Source organism: Rhinolophus sinicus, linkage group LG05, assembly GCF_036562045.2.
Source record: "Rhinolophus sinicus isolate RSC01 linkage group LG05, ASM3656204v1, whole genome shotgun sequence".
Classification (NCBI taxonomy): domain Eukaryota; kingdom Metazoa; phylum Chordata; class Mammalia; order Chiroptera; family Rhinolophidae; genus Rhinolophus; species Rhinolophus sinicus.
In genome coordinates this window covers 150,442,210-150,466,704 of record NC_133755.1, presented here as the reverse complement: position 1 = coordinate 150,466,704, position 24,495 = coordinate 150,442,210, and the positions used below count along the sequence as shown (strand labels likewise).

The following is a 24,495-nucleotide window of genomic DNA, read 5'->3' as shown; positions in this document are numbered from 1 at the left end:
AGGTCAACATCACCAGCCTAAGCACTCATCAAAATACTCCCAACTTATAGGAAAGCAATAGTCAGAAAAATAAGAAAATTTAAAACAGAATACCCATCATAGCAGAATTTCTGAACAACATGTAAAAACTAAAATGAGGCTGCAACCAAAAACTAAGTTTTTAAATGTCATATTTGTTAGACAAACAAAAATAGCTATTTACTAAGTGTAAGTTAAATAAATTATGTTATATTGCATGTGTCAAAAATATGTTTCTAGAGGAAATAAACTTGTTTAAGACTATTAGTCTTTTGGTGAGAATACTGCTCACAGAGAGTTGAAGAAGTTGGAAGCAACATCAATAGTCAATTTAAAAACAAGGCAAATGACTTCATATCATTTTCCTTGGCTCTTTATGTGTCAACAGATGTACAGACACTGCTGCTTTTCTTTTTTCCTTTCCTTCCCTTCCTTTCCCTTCCCTACCCTTCCCTTCCCTTTCCTTTCTTTTCTTTTTTAAGGAGTCAATGCTGAGTTTGAAATGATAGAAAAATTAGCCCCTATGTACAGTCTGCATGGAATAACTACAGGCAAGGGTATCTTTTAAGAAGTTGAGAAAACACAAATTCAGTATAACCTGAAGTAGAATCTGCTAAGATGTGTTACAGCGGATTGTGGTAAAAACATGTATATTATAGAAAAATGCTTAGTTTGACAAATTTGCAAAGCTAGTGAAAATTTAAAATATTTAAAGGCTATGATTACTCACTGTATTGTTCATCCACAGGTACTTTTTAAAAATTATTGAAATCCTTCTTGCTTTTGAACCAGTCGTGTCACCAGTGAAATTCCCTTGCTTTCATGAACTATGATTAGCTCTGTGAATTTTTTCAAAAGTAGAAACTGAATATCTTGACTTGCCTTACCACATAATAGTTTGATGGGCTAGCAATGGTAAAATTTAATTGCAAGTTTTTTGAGCAAAAGGTAAGGTTGAAATTTTTTGAGGGATAAAGACTGCCTTCAACCATCTTTGGAAACTTACTTTTGCTGAAAACTATATACTGTTCATTAATGAAGTCTACCTAAAATGACAGGAACTACAGAAGTTATATGCAAAAGTTATATTGTAATAAAATCATTTTGACAACTAACATTTCAATCACAAGTAATGTCAAGCTGCTTTATAATCTTCCCATAGTGTTAAAACAAGAAGCAAGATCTCCATTCCCATGCAAATCTGCAAGCAGACATATTTTATGAGGTCAAACTACAACTCCAACAGCAATTTTTAGGCCCTGGTGCAGTGCAATGCAAATTTCATATATTAAAATCCCTTTAAGTCAGTCACAAAAGACCGCATTTTATATAATTCTATTTAAATGAAATGTCCAGAATAAGCAAATCTGTAGTGACAGAAAGTAGATTAGTAGTTTCTTAGAACTGGTGGGAGGGGGTAAGGAAGAGGTAGGATATGTTTGCTATTGGGTATGGGGTTTCTTTAAGAGGAAACTAAAATGTTCTAAAATTAGATAGTGATAATGGTTTCATAATCCTGTGAATATACTTAGTAGCACTTAATTATACAGTTTAAATAGATGAACTGTATGATATATGAAATATATTTTAATAAAGATGTTTTCAAAAATCCATTTAATTGTGCAATTGAGGAGCTTCCACCTAACCTTCAATTGGAAGTAATTAATTTGCAATGTAATGACATCCTAAAAGGCAAACATCAAGAGCAAAATCTAATGAATCCTATAAAGGACTTCCAAATGATGAATATACAGGCACGCTAGTGTGTTGATATCAATGTTTGGCAATACCTATGTATTTAAAAGACATTTAAAAAATGAAATATGTACAAATCTCAATACAGATCAGCACTGGTCGATGAATATTTTCAATTAATATTGATAACAGGAAACACTAACTTTGAACCCCAAATAAGCAAAACGTTTATCAGAGAAGAAATAATTCTACTTTTCTTATTAGATCTGTATTTCAAATTTAAAAATGCTATTATTATTTTATATTCAAGTTTGTCAATAAACATGTAGAATTTTTTTTTCTCTTATAAGTTCCTACATACACAATATTCTTGATTTTGCCTCTTTGCCTGCAAAACCTAAAATATTTATTATCTAGCTCTTTCCTGAAAATGTTTGTCAACCCATGCTATAGGAGAGAAGCTATAGATGTTGAAAATTGAGTAAGCAAGAAAAGGAAGCTCTTGAATCAGTGACTAAATTGGCTTAATTCAGACCTTTAAAAAATCTATTTGAAATGATTAGGCACAATGCCTAGCATGGAGATAGGACATACAATAATCAAAACAGATTATATAGCAAAGGCTGAGGACAACTGGGTGAAGGGATAAGTGATCAAAGCCATGCATATAATACCTTTGTAAAAATACAGAGGATGCTTGAGATCAGTATTTGAAAATAATAATAAAGAAAGTCTGTTCTTGGTGGTTGTCTTCCCCTTCCTCTAACCACAAGGCTTCATCTTTATCAATGTGAAAAAAGGGAAAAAAAGAGACCAACATGGCAAGAACCAAAAATAAGTTCACAAAAGAAGGTAAGTCATTTATAGAAATAGTGATCCTGGGCTCTGTAAATAGAAATACTAGTTTAAGATCAAGACTAATATCCTCTTGGCAGTAAAGACAGATGCATATTCGCACTAGGAAGGGAAACTGAGAATTCTGCTCCTTGAATGGAGATGATCATTTCTACCCTTGTGACTGATTTAGAATTCATTTCAAATGGCAATGAATGAACTAAAGGCAGAGAGAAATGAGAGATACAATCTTTATTTAAAATCATGATGAATAATTGTGGACTGTCATCCAAAACTTCCATCAGAGAAATCCCCAGGGTTTTTGCTGACACATAGGTTCACATAGGTAGGGCAACAGACCTCGCAGGGGGAGTTTAAACCCAATCATCTTGATTGTGACATGGTATATTGTAGTGTGTAGATAGATGCTATCTAGTCAAAAATGCTAAGCTTACTTACAAAATAAACCTAGATTATCTGTCACCAGGGATGACACACGAGGATAATCGTTACACAATATTAGAGTTAGAAGAAATCTTGGAGATTGTTGCGTTCGTATCTGTGATTCTACCAGGGAACCACAAGAGTGTTTAAAGTGAACTTAAAAAATAAAAATATTATTTTCAAAAAATCAAACAAATATTAAAAAGTAGATTAATGTAACATGAACATGTTTACAACACCCATTAACAAATATTAACATTTTATCATTTTGTTTCCTATATTTTAAATAAAAAGCAGGATATTACAGATAAAGAATACAATTTCTTACTATCCCTCTCTTCCCCCCTAAAGAGAATTAGACACTCTTATAAATCTGGTTTATTTTACATTTTTTATAGTACACTAAAAACATATCTCTGAACAATATAGCATGCCTTTATGTGTTTATAATTTCATTGCTTTGAAACTGCTTAAATTCTGAAATGTGGCTGTTTCTTACCTGTATTTACAGTATATAAATATGTATATTTATGTTAATATCTATATATTTAGTTAATTAAGTTTAAGTGCATTTGACAGTTCTACTTTATGAATATACTAGCATTCACTCATTCATTTCCTAATGATGGAAATTTCTTTCCAATTTTTCAACTATTATAAATAATGTTGCAATACATAGTCATGTACCTATCTCTCACACACATGCAGTTTTTGAACAAGCAGTACCTGAACATCCCTTTTCCCCACCTCTTAACCAGCACTTGGTTTGCATCAGACATTTTTGCTCTTGCCACTTTTAAGTGTGAAATACAATCTCATTTTGTTGTTAATTTGTGTTTTCCTCATTAGTATGAATCATAATGTACCCTAATAATGAATATGAACTTTTTTGTATGTTGTTTTGGTCATGTATGTCATCAAACTGCATTTTTCTAATGAGTGATTTATCTTTTTTTTTTAAATTATTTTGTAGGAGTTCTTAATACTGTGGATAATCCTTTATCTCTCTCTCTCTCTCTCTCTCTCTCTCTCACAAAGAGGGTGCCAGAAAAACATATACACATTTTAAGAGAGGAAAAAAAAACTGTATTAAAATGACACTGATGGTAACCACTTTGAGCACCTCTTGTCATTGCCGAAGTCAAATGTGACTTGTATTCATCTTTTGTTATCGTTATATATTGCATATTACAATTTTAATAGTTTTTTTCCTTTATACAATGTGTATATATGTTTTTGGCACCCTCTGTATATATATTATAAACCTGTTTTCCCAGCATGTAAATTGTCCTTTACCCTAGTTTACAGTTTCATATTCCTCCCTCAGAGATTCTTCACTGAGATGCGATCTGTCATTTTCTTTTAGAGTTGTGTCAGTCAGGTGCTACCTAAGAAATCTTTTCTCAATCCAAGGTTATATCAACATCTAAAAATCTATTCTACTAATAGATTTCAAATTTGATTTACACGTATGGGCCTTAAATATATCTGGACCTTATTTCTTCATAATTGAGATCAAGAATCTTAATTGATTTTTGTGTGAAAGCCAATCATCCTTGCACATTTATTGAAATGTCCACTCTATCCTCACTGATTGATGGGGCAATCTTCCTTATGCCTCAAGTCCTCACATACACCTGGGTCTCATTCTTAGCTTTTTCTTCTGTTCCACTGATTTGTCTAGATCTATAAAAATAGTATACTATTTTAATTATGTTTAAAACGTGTTGTGATAGTAGGGCAAATTTTCCCTCCCTACTTATTCAGAATTTTCTTTGTTAATCTTGGGCCTTTATTCTTCAACACATACAAAATAAATTTGTTGATATACATTAAATTTACAGCTTTAGGAAAACTGACATTTTTATGACATTGCATCTTCCCCATTCAATGGGACGTATCTCTCTGTTTACTCAGGTATTCATTTAATTCCTCAATGATTAATCATTTGCTCTGTGAAGACTATACATGTCTTTAGACTTACTTCTAAGAACCTATTTGAATGTAATTTCTTTTTCTCATTGGTTCTGGCTGGTGGATAGTACATTAAGACCTCTGTAAGCTGCTCATATATTGAGCAAATCTAAATCTCTTGTTGATTCTAACAGTTTATCTATAGATCCTAGTGGATTTTCTATGTACGTGATTTTATCCTCTAAAAATAATAACCATTTATCCTCTTTCCTTCCAAACTATAGATCTGTCTTTCTTTATTATACTGCATTGGCTGGGACCTACATAATTAAAGCTAAACAATAACAATGACAACAAGAATCACTGTCTTTTTCTAATTTAGTGGAAATGCCTCTAAGGTTTCACCATTAAGTTTCATATTTACTGTAAGTTTTTGATATGTTCATAAAAGACTAAATAACTTATTTTTAAATTTACTGAATGCTTTTTCTTCATCTATGAATATTTTATATGGTTTTTCTCCTTCAATCTATTAATGTGCTACATAATATGAAAAAGATTTGTCAATGTTAAATAGAGCATAGCTGCATGCCTGAGAAAACTGTCCTTGATCATGGTGCAATAGTATTTTTAAAAAAATGCATTTCCTGGATTTTATTTGCTAGTATTTTCTTTAGGATTTTAAAAATGAATGTTAATGATGTAAATGAGACTACAATATCCTTTTTCTTATTATTTTTGTATTCTCCACGTCTGTATTTATTAAGCTCATACTAGCTTCCTAATATAAACATTTTACAATATGCAAAGATTTCATATACACCAACCCATTATATGTATTTTCCCAGAGTCACATGATTATTACATAGCAAAGACTGAAACACAAATGTTCTAACTTCAAGCCTCATTTTACTGGTACAGTAAGTAAGCACCACATTTGATATAGGTCCACAAAGCACTGTAGGAAATTAATTAATTAGTTAATTTTACTAGAGGTGGAAGGTCACTATTATGCACCTCCACCCTTACAAAAGAGAGGGTTACCATAGATGCTAAAATGGAATAACCCATATTAGTATTTTTTACTGGTCATCTTTGTTCATACAAGTGTATGACTACAAAGAAGGTCGCTTTGCTACATAGATATCTACCTTGAAATAGATGACCTCTAAGGACCTGTCCAGCAGTGAAAGGTTGGCACATAAATCCACTAAACCACCAATCAGGCTCTAAATTTACACTCGTCCTTGCCATATTTAATTCACCACCTCAATCTTCTAATTTTTGTGTCTTCTTCTGTACACTAAATAGACTGACTATCAGAGCTCTAGCCCACACCTTAGTTATCATGAAAACCAAATAATCACCAGAATTTGATTCTCTCTAGCTCCCAAGACATAAAAATCTTTCCAACTTAAGGACTCTAAACTTTTTTTGGGTAATGGTCTGAAAACCCTATAAATGTTAAGGACCTACTCACAAGAAAAAAGATTTTGCATAAGATCTCACGACATTTATAACCATCTGAAGACAATACATGAACTGATAAGACTACCAAGTTAAGAACTCCTGGGGGACTGGGAGCTGAAGTAATGATGAACAGGAAATATATAGAAAGCTTTTCTTTCCCTTTAAAACAAAGTACTCTATATAACGTGGCCCTTCTAGCATGACAATTACATCTGTTTCTTCCCCTTTCTCACCCCACAGCAAACCTGCTAACCAAGGAAAGATGAATGACTTCCCTTCACAGTTCTTCACTCTTATTCATAGAAAACATTTAAGTAATGCCCCCATTTCCATTCTTCTTACCATAAACTGAGTAAATTTTAAATTTCACATACCATAAAGTCATCAACTTTTGACATTTTTTTCTTTTAAATTTATCAAGGTGACCTGAGAAACAAGTGTTTGCATATCATACAGAAAAAATTTTAAAGACTTTAGAGGTTAGGTTTGAAGGTAAAACAACTGTTTGTTTCAGATAGGATCTACCATAGCATCATATGTAAGTATATATTATTGATAGTCTACGAGATAGCAATAGTTACAAATTATGTAAAATGCATTATTTATACAAAATGCAATACAGCAACACTTTCTCTGGCGGTTGCGGACAGTGCTTGTAGTACAGGATTTTTACGAGGCAACAACCACATTCTTGTTATAGAAAATATCAAAAGTATCTATAAAGTGAGAAAACATTGAAAAACTATCTTGTATTACCTTATAAACCAGCTTTTATTTTTCAATAAAATAGGTTACTTCTGAGGTAAAATGTTAAAGTGCTGAGATCTAAAAATTAAATGTCATTCATACTTATAGAAGAAAAACAATGAATTCACTTCGAAATGAGTTGTTCTTGACAGAAAGATTAATATCGAGGGGAAAAGTTAAATTCCTTGCAAAGAACTGAAATGAGATATTACAAACTTAATGAATGCTCTAAAATAAAATATAAAGTCCAATTTTTAAATTATTTTCTTTAATTTTTCTCAAATTGTTTTATAAAGATTAAAGTATTCCTAGAGACTACCCAGTATCTATGATTGCTCACACTATCTAATTTGAAAATATTTTGAACTTAGTAAACACCACCGTATTTCCCCAAAAATAAGACCGGGTCTTATTATCGTATTTCCCCCAAAACAAGACCGGGTCTTATATTAATTTTTGCTCCAAAAACACACTAGGGCTTATTTTCAGGTGATGTCTTATTTTTTCACGTACAACAATCTACATTTATTCAAATACAGTCATGTCATCTTCTTCTGGACATTGTCTCGTAACGTACTAATTGTGTCCGTCTGGCTGACGATCTTAACAGGGGACTATTTTCAGAGGTCTTATTTTTGGGGAAACATGGTACTGTTCCTTAAATTTATTTTCTTCAGTGGTAAGTATTGTGTAGTGAGACAAACCATACATGGAATAAGTCTTTTTTAATCATACATAGTTAAGATTTTCTCATACTTAAAAATATTTAACATTTTATTACCTCAAACAGAAATATTACTAGTTTTATGATGGATAGTAGAAGGTAACTAGAGGAAACACTTCAGGACTCTAAAATAAACAAATGAAAGTGTGGAGAAACAGGGAATTCAGTTACTCGCATAAAATCCACAAAGCACCTCTTTGTTGAAGTAGTTACTTTATCAGTGTACTCTTACTAAAAACAAAGAAAAGGACAGCCACCATCAAAATAAAACAGCCATTGTATGATTAAGCCATGACCCCAGGGCCTTTCCCATTAAAGGTACAGGAAGTAGAACTGACACCAAAAGAGAACACTGTTACAAAAACAAGAATTAGAAGTAGGAGATGAATATGTGTAAATAGATAGGAATCAACCGAGGAAGATAATGACAGTGAACCAAAAACAATTTTAAAAAGTAAGGACAAGACTAAGCAGAATTACCAAAAAGTTCTAGAAACTTCCTCTCAGAACTGAAGGTTGACCAGTAAGATCTCTGTTATCTGTGAGAAGGGAAGGGTGGGAGTTCCTATTCGTTTTAAAAAATGATGAAAGCCAATTTTTGAGCATAAATTGAGCAGACTGAAAAATAGCAATTTTCACAAAATTAGGTAGCAGAGGATAGCTTAACTTCTTTGATGAATTGATTCTGATAATCAGTAAAATAACAACTATGGACCCCTATTCAAAAGATGTTTTCATATTTTTCGGTCAGTGACTTTTTACATGGTGTCTCTGGAACTGAAAAAAAACAAAGAAAACCATCCCAGATAGTAAACCATGAGAGGGCATCAAGTTGAACAGAGGTTAATCCTATGCTGCCTGAAAGATAAAGATTGCAGTTGGTCCATGAAATTATACAACCTGGGGCCTCTGAACAGAGATGGCTGCAAGGACTGGCATGATATTCTTCTGGGCTGAAGGCAGTGCACTCCCAATGCCTTTGAAAACCAAAACTCCAATCAGTGATAGGAAAGGAGACAGAACCACCTCCACTGCTTGCACACTAGTAGCAAACCATTGTCATCTCTGCTCTGGCCTACCAGTTTCCCCCACTATCCGAAAGTAGAGCATTCCCATGAAAGCTTTTGTAAACTGAAACGCCACACAGAGAAGAGGCAATTACCTTAGGATACATCTTGCTAAGGGATGCACAAAATACCCTGAGATAAAGCACAGATGCTCACAGACACAGTTCAAAGCTCTGGAGACTTAACCTTGACATACTGAGTGTAGTTCACATGGAAGGAGCTTGGTGGGGCCACTCTCGCTGCTGGGGTACATGCTGCTTCTATAACGGTTTGCTGCCAAACCAAAATTCAATGATATTTTCCCTTTCCCGCTTTTTCTTAAAAGCGAAAATCCTCTTACGATTCCTTTCGGTTTGCACAAACAGGTACCAAGGTAGGTCTTTCCTAAAAGCGAAGTGGCACAATGTGAACTTTCAAACAGCCCATGGTGGGGGAGGGGGTACCTATGTTGCAATTGCCTCCTAACCCATTTTCCTACTTCTATTCTTGCCACCCACCCTTCAAACACAGTTTATTCTGCGCACTGAAGCCAGAATCTTTTTAAAGCACTATCATTTTACAACTCTATTTAACTTTCCAATGGCTTCCCATCACAGTTGGAACGAAGTAGGGCAACACGGCTCAACACGATCTGGCCCACATCTACCTCTGTGAGCCATCTCTGCCCAGACTTTCCTCTGCGCCATTCTTGAAAATCTGTACCTGTGGTCCCAACTTTGCAGAGGGACTGCTCCTCTGCCTGTGAGGCTCTGCCCTGTGCTGAAGTCTTTGTTCCGCTGTTGCTCAGCGTTCAGCTCTCACCTCTCCACCTGCATTTCCCATACTGTCCATCTGAGCCCCTCTCTAGTGATGGTCACCTGCACATTCCCTCTCTCCCTTCATTTCCACAAGTGTGTTCCTGAGTATGTGTGTGTACTTGCTCACTGCACCTCACTTGGAGACTCCCCATTCCTAACTCCCTTCTCCTGCTCTCCCTGTGCATCAATCACCATTCTTTTAAACAACTGCCAAGTTCCAAAGTTTTCTACTCCCATACACACAGCTTTCTTTTCCTACAACCACTTAAATCAACAACCAGCATCACCAATTTAGTCATAAACATTCCCTAATCCTTGCCTAGAGAGCTTTCTTTTCACCCACAGAGTTTCTAACCGTGCTAAGAGGATGGGTCATGGGGGACATTCTCTTCTTCTCACAGTGATTAACATAGTGCTAAGCAAATATTCTGTGATCAGCAAATGTTTCTAACAGAATAAGAATATTCTAGCTCCCCCTCCCCTTTGACTCCCTTGAACCAACTAAATACAGAGGGTCTTGGAGTTTCCCTCAGCATCATTTTGTTATAGCATCAATGAGACACCACAGGAACTTAACTTTTGTTTGTTATCAACTAACCTATGGTAAAATTGTTTATAAGTTTCCCTTAAAGTCAGAGAACCTATCAATGACTGTTAAGTGAGGACTTACTGTACTAGAGAATAGATATTCTATAGCTAGACCAAATGGAAAAAAAAAGTCTTGGCCACTGGAAAAGATTTCGCTATGTAAAAATCTCTGCAACTCAACTAATTATCTATTGGAACATGGGCTTCATTTTGTTTTTCCAGAAGTGGTGATGGGATTAATAGTAATTCTTCCATCTTGTCTCAGCTACAGTAACTTGATGAGAAGCAGACACTTTATAATACGACTGTGTAGGGTTAAGGGAAGTTTACGGCCACAGATCAGAATGTCAGTAACCAGCCTGTGAGGAGGTTGACTGCTGACCTTGACCTCATTAGCATCCGAGGCAAACCAACAGGGTTTTGCCCATCTAGAGTATAACAAGCCAGAAGGGCATTAGAACAGAACAATCCAAAAGTTCCGGTGATTCTTTTTTTTTTAGCATCTTAATTTTAATTTTATTAGTTAATGATATAAAACATCTTATTATCACTAATAAAATAATTAATAATTGTGAAAGCATTGTGCTAGAACTGGCTTTCTTATTTTTAAAAATGTTCCTTCAGCAGGTAGTGATACTGGGCCTCTAAGGTCTACGTCCGATTTATTTTGATGCGTTAATGGCTATCATAACAAAAAAACACCTCACACAGACACAGAGATGCAAAAAAGTGCATTGTTGCCTGTGCTTACTAAATCATTATATTTATTTTTGTGTCTCATCTACCAATTATTCAAAGATTGTTAATGAAATTCTGCTAGTAAATTTACATCTTCCCAAATGTCAACCAACTATTCTTGCAGCTAATCATAAAGTGTTAAATTTTTAAACAAATGGTTTAAAAACTCTCCGGAGCAACTTATTTGGGTGATTTTTCACATGACCAAAACTGTTTCCAAGTTTTTAAAGTTTGTAGAGATTTTTAAAGAGAAAAACATCTGAATAAACAGTATTTTTTCAGAAATCCTGGAAACTGAAAAAAAAAAAGGAAACTATTGGGAAAAAATTACTATCATTTCAAATATTTCTTTCCAAGCATTCCTTCTAAGCTCTTCCTTCTCTTAAGGGTGAAGCCTCAGTGACTCAAAGTAACATATTAAAAACTAACAACAAGAAAAGGTAAACCCAGGATACATTGATTTTTGGTTGATTCAAGCTACATCTGAAACCCATAAATTTACATGGAAATGACTATACTTAGATTTTCACAAATCAAGACCAGCAAATAATCCTTTTGTGGTACACAAATAAATAACTTGATACACATACCACAATTTTAATATAAGTCATCAACATATTAGATATAGAGAATATTTCTTTATTTTTAGTAACCTATTATTTTCAAAATTTTTCTTTCACAATGTCAAGGAAGAAAAATGGTAACATAAGAAAAAAAGAAAAAAAAACGTGAAGTTAATGGTAAGATTAGTTAAAAGTAGGATTACATGAGAACTCTTGGGATTGCACCTATCATTTCCCACCAAGAGCCACTCTGGCAGGAGAATAAAAACCCCCTACTCTCTACAGAACTAGTGGAAGAAATTTATTTTCCCCACTGAGATCATATAAAAAATGTGCACTAAGATCAGGCCACATCAATGTCATTTCTGATTGTACCCAACAGCTCTATTTAGACATATACTAATAGCCAACTAAACTGTAAACATTAGGAAAAATGGCATTACCAAAAGAAGCAAAAGTGTAGTGAAATATGACGAGTAACTGTTTTATTTTACCTGCTATTTTAAATTGTTAAGCAACCAGAGGAAAATGGTTGCAGTGATTTAACTTGTCACATACAATGCAGAGCTAATGCGCTTCAGGAACACTGAGCATGGCCAATAATCACGTGCGGAAATAAGGCAAGAATCAACACCGCAAAAAGGGAAGTAATTTGCTAGGTACCCTATAATTAGCCGCTGAATCTTACAGTAGTGAATATTATTGAGGCAAATAGCTTAGGAAGATTTAAAAACGGATTAGTCATTCACAAGAATAAATAAGCCCAGAGTTTAGTTACCTGAGCCAGGGAAGGGGGAGGAGCACATCATAAAAGTGATGTAACCCCTCTGTTTCAGGGTGCACAGATCCTCAACCAGGAAATTTAAATGGTTATGCATCTGGACATCTAAATGATCACCTATTCCAGAGACTAATCAAATGATAAAATCACCCAATCAATCAAGCTAGAATAACATAAACAGTAAAACTCCAAGGGTGGGTCAACTAAACAAAGATTAACTAGATATATTATTTCTGTATACAACATGTCTGGGCTACAAAAATACGTTGCATCTACTCTTTTTATTCAGAAAGATACTCAACTTTTACAAATAATATTTTAACCACTACTGAAGCTAAAATTTTGACATAATGGAAAGGAAATTATATAGAATGATTTTAAGTAGTGTTAATAATCAGAATAAGTAGACGCTGACCCTGCTTTTCAGATATTTCAGTTACAATGAAATGATCTAAAATATTTCATTTTAAAAGAGAATGAGTTTTATATAGGCTTTGCTTAAAAGTGAAGCTTTATTATTAAATTTTCAAGGATAAACCACACACACACACAAAATACAACACCAAAATACATTAATCAAAATGAGTTAAAGATATTTAATTAAATGATTGACAAGGCATGAAATATTTTTTAAAAAATTAAAATTGAGGCTCAAAAGCTTGTTACCTAAATTCACATCATTCCTGATTTTTATCTGAAGTAATGGTGGTTTAAAAATATGCCCCCCAATTCTTTGACTCTCTCTCTCTCTCTCTCTCTCTCTCTCACACACACACACACACACACACACAAAGTTGGAGTCTAAGTCCCTTCCCCTTGAATCCAGGCAGGCTGATGACTGCTTTACCCAAATCATGCTGAAGGACTTCCAAAGTTAGGGCAGAAAGATTATGCAGCTTCCACGTGGGTCTGTTGAGACTCTGGGCCTGGAGGAAGCCAGCCTTCACGTAAGAAGTCTACTGCCCTGAGACTACCATGCTGGCAAGGACACGTGCAGGCCCTTCTGCAGACAGCTGCAGCTGACCATCCTGACAACAGCGAGCATCACCTGTCAGCCAAGTGAGCGAGCTGACATCTGACTACAGTCCCACGAGAAACCCCAAGTGTGAATTGACCAACTGAGCCCTTCCCAAATTCCTGACCCACAAGTCATGATCAAAATAAAATGGTTGTCTGAAACCCCTAGGTTCTGGAGGAACTTGTTAAGCAGGAGACATAGTAACCAGAGTAAGTTTTATAATTAAAGAAGCACCTCAGTGATGGATGGGATGCCAGGATAAAGACTCAGGCTATTGCATTCCATTGCTTTAAAAATTTAAATACACTGGAATAAGATATCAAAAATTCAGGTTCAAATATCTACCTTACTTTCTCTACTAACCTAAACATATTATAATTTACTTTCAGTCATTTACTCTGTCTATTAAGGAATACTTATTGAGCAACCTACTCTATTACGGGCTCTGTGCTAAGTGCTAGTTATAAAAGCAGCTCAAAGAATAGTTGGGGGGCAGATAATGAATCAAACATCAAATCATCACTCAAACATATAATTATCAAAGGGGATCAAATACAATGGTAGCAGAGTAAAAAGGACTCTAAAAGTACAAACAGCCAGGACCAAAGAGGAGAGCCAAGGCCAAACCTCATCAGTAGTGTGTTATGAACTGGGATCTTTAAGTAGAGCGATGGGAGGGTCTTACAGGTTTTAAGTAAGGTAATGAAATGTTGCAATTTTCATTTATACATCGTTTTGGCTATTTCAATAATTTATATATTGACAACACCAGCCTTCAGCTTGTCATCTAAATAAATATGTTTACTACACAAATACTCATTTGATGCCTACACCATGTCAAGAGCTAAGAAATTAATCAGCAAAAACTGGGAGCATAGAGCAGAAAACAAGCAATTTAAATACAGTGAAATAAGAAGAATCTTACAGTAAATACAAAGGGTTGTCAAAGAATATAGGAAGGATGCTTCATGTAGACACAGGAAGTCAAGAAGAATTCTCAAAGGAAGAAATGTCTAAGCTGAGACTAGAAGAATGTGTAAGTGTGAAAGAGACAAACCAGAGCTGCAGAGTACAGAATAAAATTGGATCCCCCTAAGACAGAACCTCAGGTCACTAAATCAAAGGCTCACGATTAAGAGAGTCACAGAGTGCTCAAGGAACAAAAAAAAAGTTTAACACGGTTATAGGCTTAGGGGGTACTTGATGAGAAACAAAGTTAAGAGTTGTAAACAGGAGTCGGATCAAGCGCATGTAAACCATGTTTAGATTCTATTCTAAAAGCAAGAGGCAGACATTGAAAGGCAAAGAAGTGTGCCAAGACCAGTCTTGCATCTTATCAAGAACTCTCTAGCTATCGTGTAGAGAATAGATTAGTGCAAGTAGGAAGCTGTGGTTGAAATCCAGGAAAGAAATGGTAGAGGCCTGTCAAGGGAAATGCCAGTAGAGATAGAGAAAAGTAGAGAAGAAGATAGAAATATTTTTAGAATTGAAAGGACTTGGTGATTAATACAATGTGGGAGGTGAGAAAGAGGAAGAACGCAATGATGACTGCCAAATTTCTGACCTAGTTATAATTGATGGCAACAGGGAACCCCAAAGGAAGAGCAAAGCTCTAGGGGTGTGGGCAAGAAGAGGAGGAAAGGGAGATTTTCTTTTGAGAAGTTTACAGTATCTTTGGGTGAGACATGCAAGTGGAAATGTCCAGGAGAGAGCTAAGTGGTACTGAAGGTGAGAAGAGTGACCTGGGCTAGAGATAAAGATCTGGAAGTCAAGCTGACACCATGGGAGGGGATGAGATGGTCCCATCCCGTGAGAAGAGAGAGGGTTTACGATAGGACCACACAAACACCAACAGGTGGTAAACTAAGAACGCTCAAATGGAAACAAAAGGCAGGGCCATAGACTTAGGAAGAAAATAGGAGAGTATACTGCCATTAAAACTTAACAGCAAGTCAAATCCTAACTTTTCTACATTCAGTTCCTCTTGATTTCTTTACATGAAGATGAGGTTGAGTTTGGTAGAAATCTTTCTCTGAATCTAAATTTGGGTGCGAGTATTCCACTTCCTCAAAACAGGTAAGTGTCTTCTTCTTGGACTGGAAGATTTGTGATTTTGTATAACACAGATATAAACTTAAAGGAAAAATAAAATACATATATTTAACTTACAAATATAATAACAAATATATAGTCTGTTAAAAGGTCATGGGTTTTAGATTCAAATGGACCTGAATTGAAATTCCACCTTTGTCATTTCCTAGCTACGTGACATAGGGCAAGTTATCCAGTCTCTATAACTGAGTTTCCTCATATTACATTCTACTACCTACAGTACAGATATAGAGCTGTTTCTGTTTTCTGGAATCAGAAAGCCAACCCCACTAGTGCCAATGAAAACAGAACTGATGATGGTAGCAAATACTCTCCTTGTTGGGAAATCCAGTGGTAAATTTCAATCCTTATCCTGTTGAAACTATCAGAAGTATTATATAAAGATGATCACTTCTTTTTTAAAACACCGCCTTTGTTTGGCTTCTGGTTAACCATTCTACCTGAATTATCTTCTGGCCTAACTGGCCCACGCCCTTTCAGACTCCTTGTTGGTTCTTTCCCATGTTCCAGGCTCCATGTTTGTAAACACTGGTATGCCCAAACTCAATCCTCAATGTCCTTCTCTAGCTACTATCACTCCCCAGGTGACCTCATCTAGTCTCATGGCTTTTAATATCACCTACATGCCTAAAATATTCAGATTTCCATCTTCTGTTCAGCTCTCCCTTCTTAATGCCAGACGCCAAATGCCTCCTCAACATCCCTTCATGAATGTCTAAGCAGCTTTTGAAACTTAGCACGAACTCCCGATTCTCCCTCTAAATCTAGCTCTCCCACAGTATTCCTCATCTTATTAAATGACAACCCCATTCTTCTCATTGCTTGGGCTCAAAAGTTGAATCATCAATGACTCTTTTTCTCTCATCCCACATCCAGTCATCAGCAAATTCTTCAGCTCTCTCTTCAGGATATATTCTACCAGTTCAAACCATATTCACCTTTATGACCCTCGTCTGAACAGTATCATCAGTCCTTTGGACGACCGCCATTGTTTTCTAACGGATGTCTTTGCTGACATTCTTGACTCCTTTAATAGTATATTCTCCACAAAGGGCCAGAGTAATCTTTTTTAAAGGTTAAATCATATCTGGTTAGCTTAAAGGCTTTTTATACCTTAGCTTCCCATCTCACTCACAGGACATGCAGATTCTCTATGGCCTTAGAATCCTATCCGTCCAGCCTTCCCCACTCCTGCTGTTTTCTTCTTATCGCTCCCCACCTCATTCCCTATGCTTCAGGTACATGGATCTCTTTGCCATTCCTGGAACACCCCCAAGCATGCTCCTGTCTCCGGAACTCTATACTTGCTATTCCCTTAGCTACCCTGGTGGTTTGCTCCCTCACTGCCGTCATGGACAGCTATGCTCAAAAGTCCCATTGTAAAATAAAGCATCCCTGACAACTCCCCCCAAAACTATAAACATATAAAAGAAAACCCCCTCACCAATATTTATTATCACCCTTCCTTTGTTTCTCTTTCTCTATAGCCCTTTCTATATAATTTACTTATTTTATGGTCAGTCTCCCTTGCCCCCCAGCCTAATAGATAAACTCCCTAAACCAATATCCAAAACAGTGCCTGTTATGTTATAAATATTTAATATGTAAGTGAATTAAAATTAAATAATAAAATATGTATAAAAATGCTTAGAGTATAGATGTTCAACAAAGGGTTGTTCTTATTATTTGTGGAAACGTAAAAACTCAAGTGTAATTTACCACAAAATTGATGGGGCAAATAGTACTGGTAAAGTTAAAAGAGAATGCTATATTCTAGGAATTATTTTCCTATAGACACTGAATTTTTATTTTAAGACAGAACTTGATTTGGGAAGGTCCATTTAGTTTATCATATGAAACCCTTCTGTCAAAGTGATTTTGAACAAAATAAACAATTTTTTTAAAAGTATTATAATTTTAAACATTTGCCATATTGTCATGAATGATACAAAAACAAATTTAGTAAAAATTATATTTTCTTTTAAGTAAGGGTAACAAATATTTTTAAAGGAACAAGATATTTACTAATATTCTCTTTATAACAATTAGAAAGTGCTCTAAGAAATATGTGTATTAAGAAAGAAGTAATGTATGGCTTTATTACTTTAGATTAAACATAACAGGAGGAACTGTAATGTGCTTACTAAAATGTTGGCTGGTGTTCCAGAACGAGTTTAGTAAAATGTTCCCAGAAAGGAAGAAGAAGAGAAAAAGAGACCTACAGCTCTCTGGGCACTTAAAAAGGAAAGCTTACTTATGCCACCAGCTAAAGCTGGGAAGAAATACTGCCAACATGGTTATAAATGTTTGTTACGTGCATAAATGGTACACTAATAAATGAATAAGTTTATTATAAGAAATTATCACTCAGGTATGTCCACATTGCCCATCAAAAACTCTTAATAAAAATCTGGGAGTTCAAGTTCTAATGTTCTTTTTCTGACGCTCATGAGGAGTAAGGAAGAGCCTTCAAGTATAAAAGCTGAGCTCAACTTTAGGAGAAAAATAAAATAAAATAATCACCACTCTCAAGGTTTGAGTTGCTGCCTTAGGTAAGTCGTACTAGTCACGTTATTTGAGCTCTCTTAGGAAGTGGAGCACACGCAGGGTTTCTCTCTGTCGCCTCATCTCCAGACAGCTGGAAGAGATGGGAGACACCCAGGCATCCCGGCCCGTCCTGCTGGCTCAGCCCTCAACAGGGGTTTCCTCTACAGGAATCAAATGCCAGTGCAAATCAGATTTTGAACAGTAAAAGAAAACAGAAATAAATTATTAAAGAGAAATAAAGAATTATTAAAGAGACATTATTAGAGACAGAAGAGGAAAATGAGGGTGAGTCAGTAAGGAGTGAAAGCAAGTGTTACCACACCCCCCAAACACACACACACACACACACACACACACACACACACACATTCTGTACACAAAATAATTAAGGTTACATATGCCTTAATTTTCACTTTTCAAATTTGTAGGGTGATTTAACAGATTTCAGTCTCATATTATTCTTCACATTTTTCAGGACTATCAAAATCACACCTGTAATGACAGGACCTGTGAATTCACCTGTGTGAAGACAGCTGCGTTCAAACTACTGAACACAATAGTTTCTAAAAATATGCAGGTTGCTGTAAGGTTTAAGGGAAAAAAGTAGGTTACACTTTTACCCGTAAAAGCCTGGATGACTCAGAGTTTAATGATAGGATACATAAGCTTTCACCCCTAGGTCACTGATTCTAGGGTGATTATAGTAGACAGTCACTTTAGGACATTACCATCGAGCAGCTGCTTTGTTCACAATCTGTAGGAGAAATGTGCTGCGTGTTTCTATTAATACTCATTTGACAGGTGTATACATTCTAACTCAGGCATCTGCCAATCGCGACCACTTTGAAGCTGAGTGATGAAAGCCACAACAGCTGTTACCTTTAGAAAGCTCTTAGTGTGCCCAATTCTCTCCTGTCTTTATCTAACGTACTGAATATTAATACTTCATATTATAACAGATTTTATGGTCTAAAACCAAAATCATACAAGAAAGATATTTGTGGAGGACTTCTGAAAGGAGCACACCACCATTCTACGAAACAAAGAAGACAATGACCTTTCCTCCTAGGACAGTGTGGGAAAGGCCAAACCAGCTGAGAAGGGCAACATTTTTAATGGCTTAGTGACTTGTAGGAGACTGCAGGTATCCCTGGGACTCTGTGTTAGCCCCAGTCACACGTACACACATAGGACACTGGCAAATGCACTTCTAAATTTTATGGACCAAAGATTTACGCACCCAGGCAATATAAACCCACAACTCCCATCGTCTCTTTCATGGTACACAGTCAACGTTTATGTAGTGCCAAAGATGGTAATTTATCAGTTCACACCTTCACCCTGACGACTGGTAACTGGATGGTACCTATTACACGGTAATGTCACTCCACTAAGAAGGGTTCCCCAAAGCCCCATTCACAGTAATAACTGGAAAAGAACTATGTTTTGAAAAATTAAGCTATTATTTTTAAACGACAGTATGGAGGCATTTAAGACACTGCCTAATCTGCTACATCAGTACTGAAATAATGACGACACCTACCCATCAACCTTTACCACATATTCAGTCCATGGCACTAATGGAAATAAGACTTATCACCTAAAAATCCATGTTCCTGCCTTCCACATCCACATTCATACCTTCTTTTAAAGAACTCAGCATCTCCTTATAGGACAGAGTTAACTTAACCAGGCAATAGTACAACTCACATTTAGCACGGATTTTTAGTGTTTGTATAAAATGCTTAATAGGGACTCTGCTTTATTTTCTTAAGTGATGTTAAATAATGCACTATTTGGCACAGATTAAAAAAAATGGTGAAAATGGTCACCAATAACTTTTTGTTTCATATATCATTTTCTTTTAAAAGGTCTTAAAAGAGTCTTGCAAGTTTAGACTTGATAGATTTGCTTCTGTCGAACCCAAGAAACTTATAAAATGAGAAAGAAAGCACTCACTATACCTTTTTGATCTGGTTCAGTAAGGCAACAAAACAACTCTGTGGTTTGACTTTGTTTTGCTTCACAACTGGTGTGTCATTACAGATCACGGTCTGCAATTCCATTTCATGGATGAGGAAATTAAGGCACAGAGAGGATAAGTGACATAGTAACACAGACCCTTTGAGCAGAGGGGAACTTAGAATTAACACAGATCAGAAATATTACAACCACAAATCCCTATTTTTATCCAACTGAAAGAATGCCATTTTTGTATAAGCTAAAAGTTTATCTAAAAACTCTTTACTTCTAAGTTTAATAACAAACTTAGCAAAACTGTTAGTTTTGTCTGCTTTGTCTTGTGTCTTAAACATGAAGGTCAGAGTAGAACTTAGTGCCCAAGCAGAATACCACTTCCCAGCTGTGGTTTTTGGGGGTAATCTCATCCTTTCTTTGTCACTCAGCTTTTCATAAACTCAATAACTATTAGTTGAATGTCTGTTTATGTCAGACATTCTAGGGGCTAAAGATACAGTAGGAACAAATCATGTGAAAAAGCCTGTCTTCGTGGAAATTAATTACTGAAGAATAAGAGAGAGTATGATGGTGCTGTGGAGAAAATAAAAAGGAGGAAAGGAGATTGGGAGTGTGGGGTAAGGCTCAACGTTAAAACGGGTGATTAGTGAAGTCCATACGGGTGATACCTGCATACAGACCTGAAGAGAAAAGGGGGAGCAAGCAAGCAAAGGGAATGCAATGGCATCGGGGATGTTCCAGGCACAAGGAACAAGTGCAAAACCCTGAGGTGGAAGCACGCTTAGCCTGCGTGACTCATCTTTTTGCTGTTGTTTATTATTTTGCATAAAGTATATTTTTCTTTATCGGAAGTTCTGTCCAATACTGTGGAAGAAGATCGGAAACATACATACAATCATAAATATTGCAGACAACCTTCAGGTACTACATTGCTTCAGAGAAATGAGTGGTTTTGTTTTGCAGTGATAATTCACTCACCTTGCCATCCTCCCACTCCCCATTTCTTCTCTTTTCCACTATAGATCAAGGTACTGACTTGCTAAAAGTAACTCACAGAAGTAAAACAAAAAATATGTATCTGCTTTGGGGAAAGGGCCTACCTTAAGGAAATCAAACTGCAATGCCAAGTACAGGTTCCCACAATGCCTATCTCCCTTGAACTTGTAAACCCTCTGTATTTGTATCCAGCTTTTAACATTCAGTGCTACCTGGTATTGATACTCTGTTTATATCTTATTCTATGTTACCTTGTATTGTTGTACACACATCTGCTCTCACAGTGACTTCCTTGGAGCAGGGCCCATATCTTGAGAATGTCTGAATCCCACATGACTTCGCATATGGGGCATCAATATCTGTTTGATGGTGATGTCATAGAAACTACCACAATGAGCAGCAGACATTCCTCCTGTTTTAAGCATGTTTGTGGATCAAGCATGAAAGAAACATCATAGTTTCTTACAGACATTTGGATAATCTCAACTGTCTCGGCCAAGATACTGTTTGTGTAACATCCCATTCTGTCTAAATTGCCTTTTGCATTTTCAATTGGGCACGGTACACTCTTTCAGTCTAGACAAGCGTGGTTTAACCACAAAACACAAAGGAGCCTCACTGTGTGGAATACTGGTCAGTCCATTTCAGCCAATGTTATTAAGCACTATTACAGGAAAGAGACTCAACATGAAACTACCACATACAGGGAGTATAAGATATTGCCCTACATTCTAGCAAGATAGACAGACACATAAGAACAACTTCAGTGCATGCAAAACAGGCAGAAGTATTTTGAAAGTATAAGCAGTGCCCTGGAGAGTGTGTTAAGGCTTCACAGAAAAGTTGGCACCTGAACAGCCAGGGTTTTGAAAAATGGAAAGGACTAGGACAATCAGACATGGGATCAACGGGCATTCCAGATTGTGCAAAACACTGGCAGAACCCTAACAGATTGAAAACTGCTGAAAGAACACATTCACCGCATCAGTGAAGGAAAGCTGCTCTGTTGTATGTACTCCTAAGCTTTCCAAGACAAAACACAAGCTTTTAAACAAGGAGCTAAGGAAGAAAGTTTCACCAGCCCTTGTTTTGTTAAACCTTTTTTTTTTTTTTTTTTTTTGACTGTGCTGGCATAAAACTTGAGTGAGGAAAAGTACTTCAACTTTACTGTGGAAAAAGAAAACTGAAAAGTGGGCAAGGGCCAAGGAACAAATAAATTACACTCTTCTGGAACATATAAATGGAGCAAAATTTAAAAATCAGGTTTCATTCCAATCTTTCGCATCACCAACTCGATACATATTTATTTGATGCCCACTATTTGTTAGTTTCTGGGATACCAGGCCTCTGAGGCACTCTCACTGCCCTCCTGTTTGAGCAAGCTCTTGTTTTCAATCTAGTAAAAGAAATAAGCAGAGGGTAATTCACCATGTACCCTGTTCCTTCCGCGGTTGCCAACCAAATCCTGAAGCTCAGAGCAGAGTTAAATTTCAGTCAAGTTAACCAGTGAGGACAAAACACACTTAAGTAATGACATTAGGACAACAGCTGAGATGTGAGAAATTGATAGAGGTCTTCAGTAAGGGTGTCTCAGCACCTCTTCCTGTGAGTAGGAAGCTGGAGAGCTGGGCTTTCTGGCCAGTGATTTGGAATGCTGAATGGGGCACAGAGGAGGGGACAGAGGGGGTGAAGTTACCTGGGAGCTCAGGTAGACTTTGAGGCACTCCTCGCACACGGCTTTCTTGCAGCAGGGCAAGGGCTTGATGGGCTTGTCTTCCAGGCACACCCGGCACATCAGCACCATGAGGGGCGCGTACGGATCCCCTACCCCACCCAGGCCAGAGTAGGGTGGAGCTCCCAACAGGCCGGGCACGGAGAACGGCTCGGGCGCCAGGTAGAACTCCAGCTCAATGCTGCCGCCATCGGGGGACAGGGGGTCCGTTGGGAGGGGCAGCCGGGGGCTGGGAGGATCCGTCACCGGCGGAGCGAGAGGTGGCGAGGCGGGCGGAGAGCGGTGCTCAGCAGTGGGGTCCAGGGGCAGGTCGTTCTCCACGCAGTACACGGAGCAGAAGACTTGTCTTTTGGCGGGGGGCGGGCGCCGCTGACCCAGCACGTCTAGGACCAGTTCGTCCCGGGTCCCGACACGGGTCCTGGATTCTGGCTCCTCTCCAAGGGGCGCCTCCTGCTGTTCACCCCTTCCCTCGTTTCGGTCCCCAGCTTTCTCCTCTTCTTCCAGCTGCTGTTGCAAAGTCTGGGGGTTAAGGGGTCCGGTGAGTGCCAATCCCGCGGGCTGCCCGGCTGCTTCGCTCTTCGTCCAGCCCGGGGCTTCCCGGCTCTGCGTGGGCTCCCGGGCGCTCGGGTCCGCGCAGCCCGAGTCGCTTCCGCAGCCACTAGCGCTGGGCTCCGCGGAGGCGGCGCACGGCCCCGGCGCCCCAGCGCTGTCACCCCGCGGCCTCGGGGGCTCGGGGTGGCCTGTGGCGCCTCCAGCGGGGTCTCCCGCCTCCTGGGGCCTGCCGCCGCTCACCGTGCTCTGCTCCTCGCCCATCGCCGCCCGCGGCCCACGCCGCCGCTGCCCATCCAGCCGCCGGGACCCCCACCCGGCGCCGGCGGGCAGCGGGGGCAGCGGCTCGGCTCGACTCGCGGCTCCGCTTCTGCTTCCGGGTCCCTCCTCCGGGGCTGGGACGCCCCGAGCTCCCTCCGGGGAGCCCGTGCTCCCGGGCCGCAGCGCGCGGGGAGCCGGGCCCAGCCCGCTGCTCCTCCTCCTCGTCCTCCGGCGCGGCCGGGCACCGCCTCTGGGGCGCCAAGGGCCGCTCGCTCCCGGCGTGAGTGCGCCCGCCCCACATGCAGATCGGGGCGGCGCCGAGGCCCCCGCGAGCCCCGGGAGGGGCAGAGGGGTCCGGAGGGAGGGGGCCGTCAGTCCCGCGCCATCGCTGGTCCCCGCTGCGGGCCGCGCGGGACGGGCGGCCGGAGGGCGGTGGTCCAAGGGGGTCTAGGGGCCTGTGGCGCCGCCGCGGCGTGCACCGGGAGGTGCAGCCGGAGCGCGAGCGAGCTGCCGGGGCCCCTGGGGGAGAGCCTCGAGCTGGCGACCTCCCTCTGCTCCTGCTTCACCTAGCGCCGTCCTCGCTGCCCCTCACCCCACCCTTTTGGCGCACACCTCCCCACACGTAAACACGCGCGCAGGCACCCGCGCGCTCAATCACACGCACACCCCGAGTGGCTGTGATCTAAGTCGTGATGCGCTCTCGCGCCCAGAGTTCACACTCGGCCTCAACAAAACCCTTCGGAGCAGGCAGGCTGTCCTTCGGGCTACGCATTATGCAGAACTTCCTACAAAACTGCTGTATACTCAGAGCTGGAACCAGAAAACACTGGCTTTTGAGGACTTGGTTGCTCTTGTTTCTCCTGGGCCCATCCCTTTTTAAGTCCTCCAAAGAGAGAATTCAGAGAAATCACGCTAGGAATTCT

General features: G+C 38.6%; 1 protein-coding gene across 2 annotated transcripts in view; it reads right to left on the bottom strand.

Annotated features, from left to right (window-relative positions):
- The window catches only part of RNF217 (ring finger protein 217), a 126,757-nt gene extending 103,041 nt beyond the window's left edge, over positions 1-23,716 (bottom strand). For both annotated transcript variants that reach the window (XM_019729507.2, XM_074333531.1), the window contains exon 1: positions 22,727-23,716. In XM_019729507.2, the coding sequence (XP_019585066.2) occupies positions 22,727-23,575 (849 nt within the window). In that variant the 5' untranslated portion in view covers positions 23,576-23,716. The remainder of the gene's footprint in view (positions 1-22,726) is intronic.
- Positions 23,717-24,495: the final 779 nt, after the last annotated feature.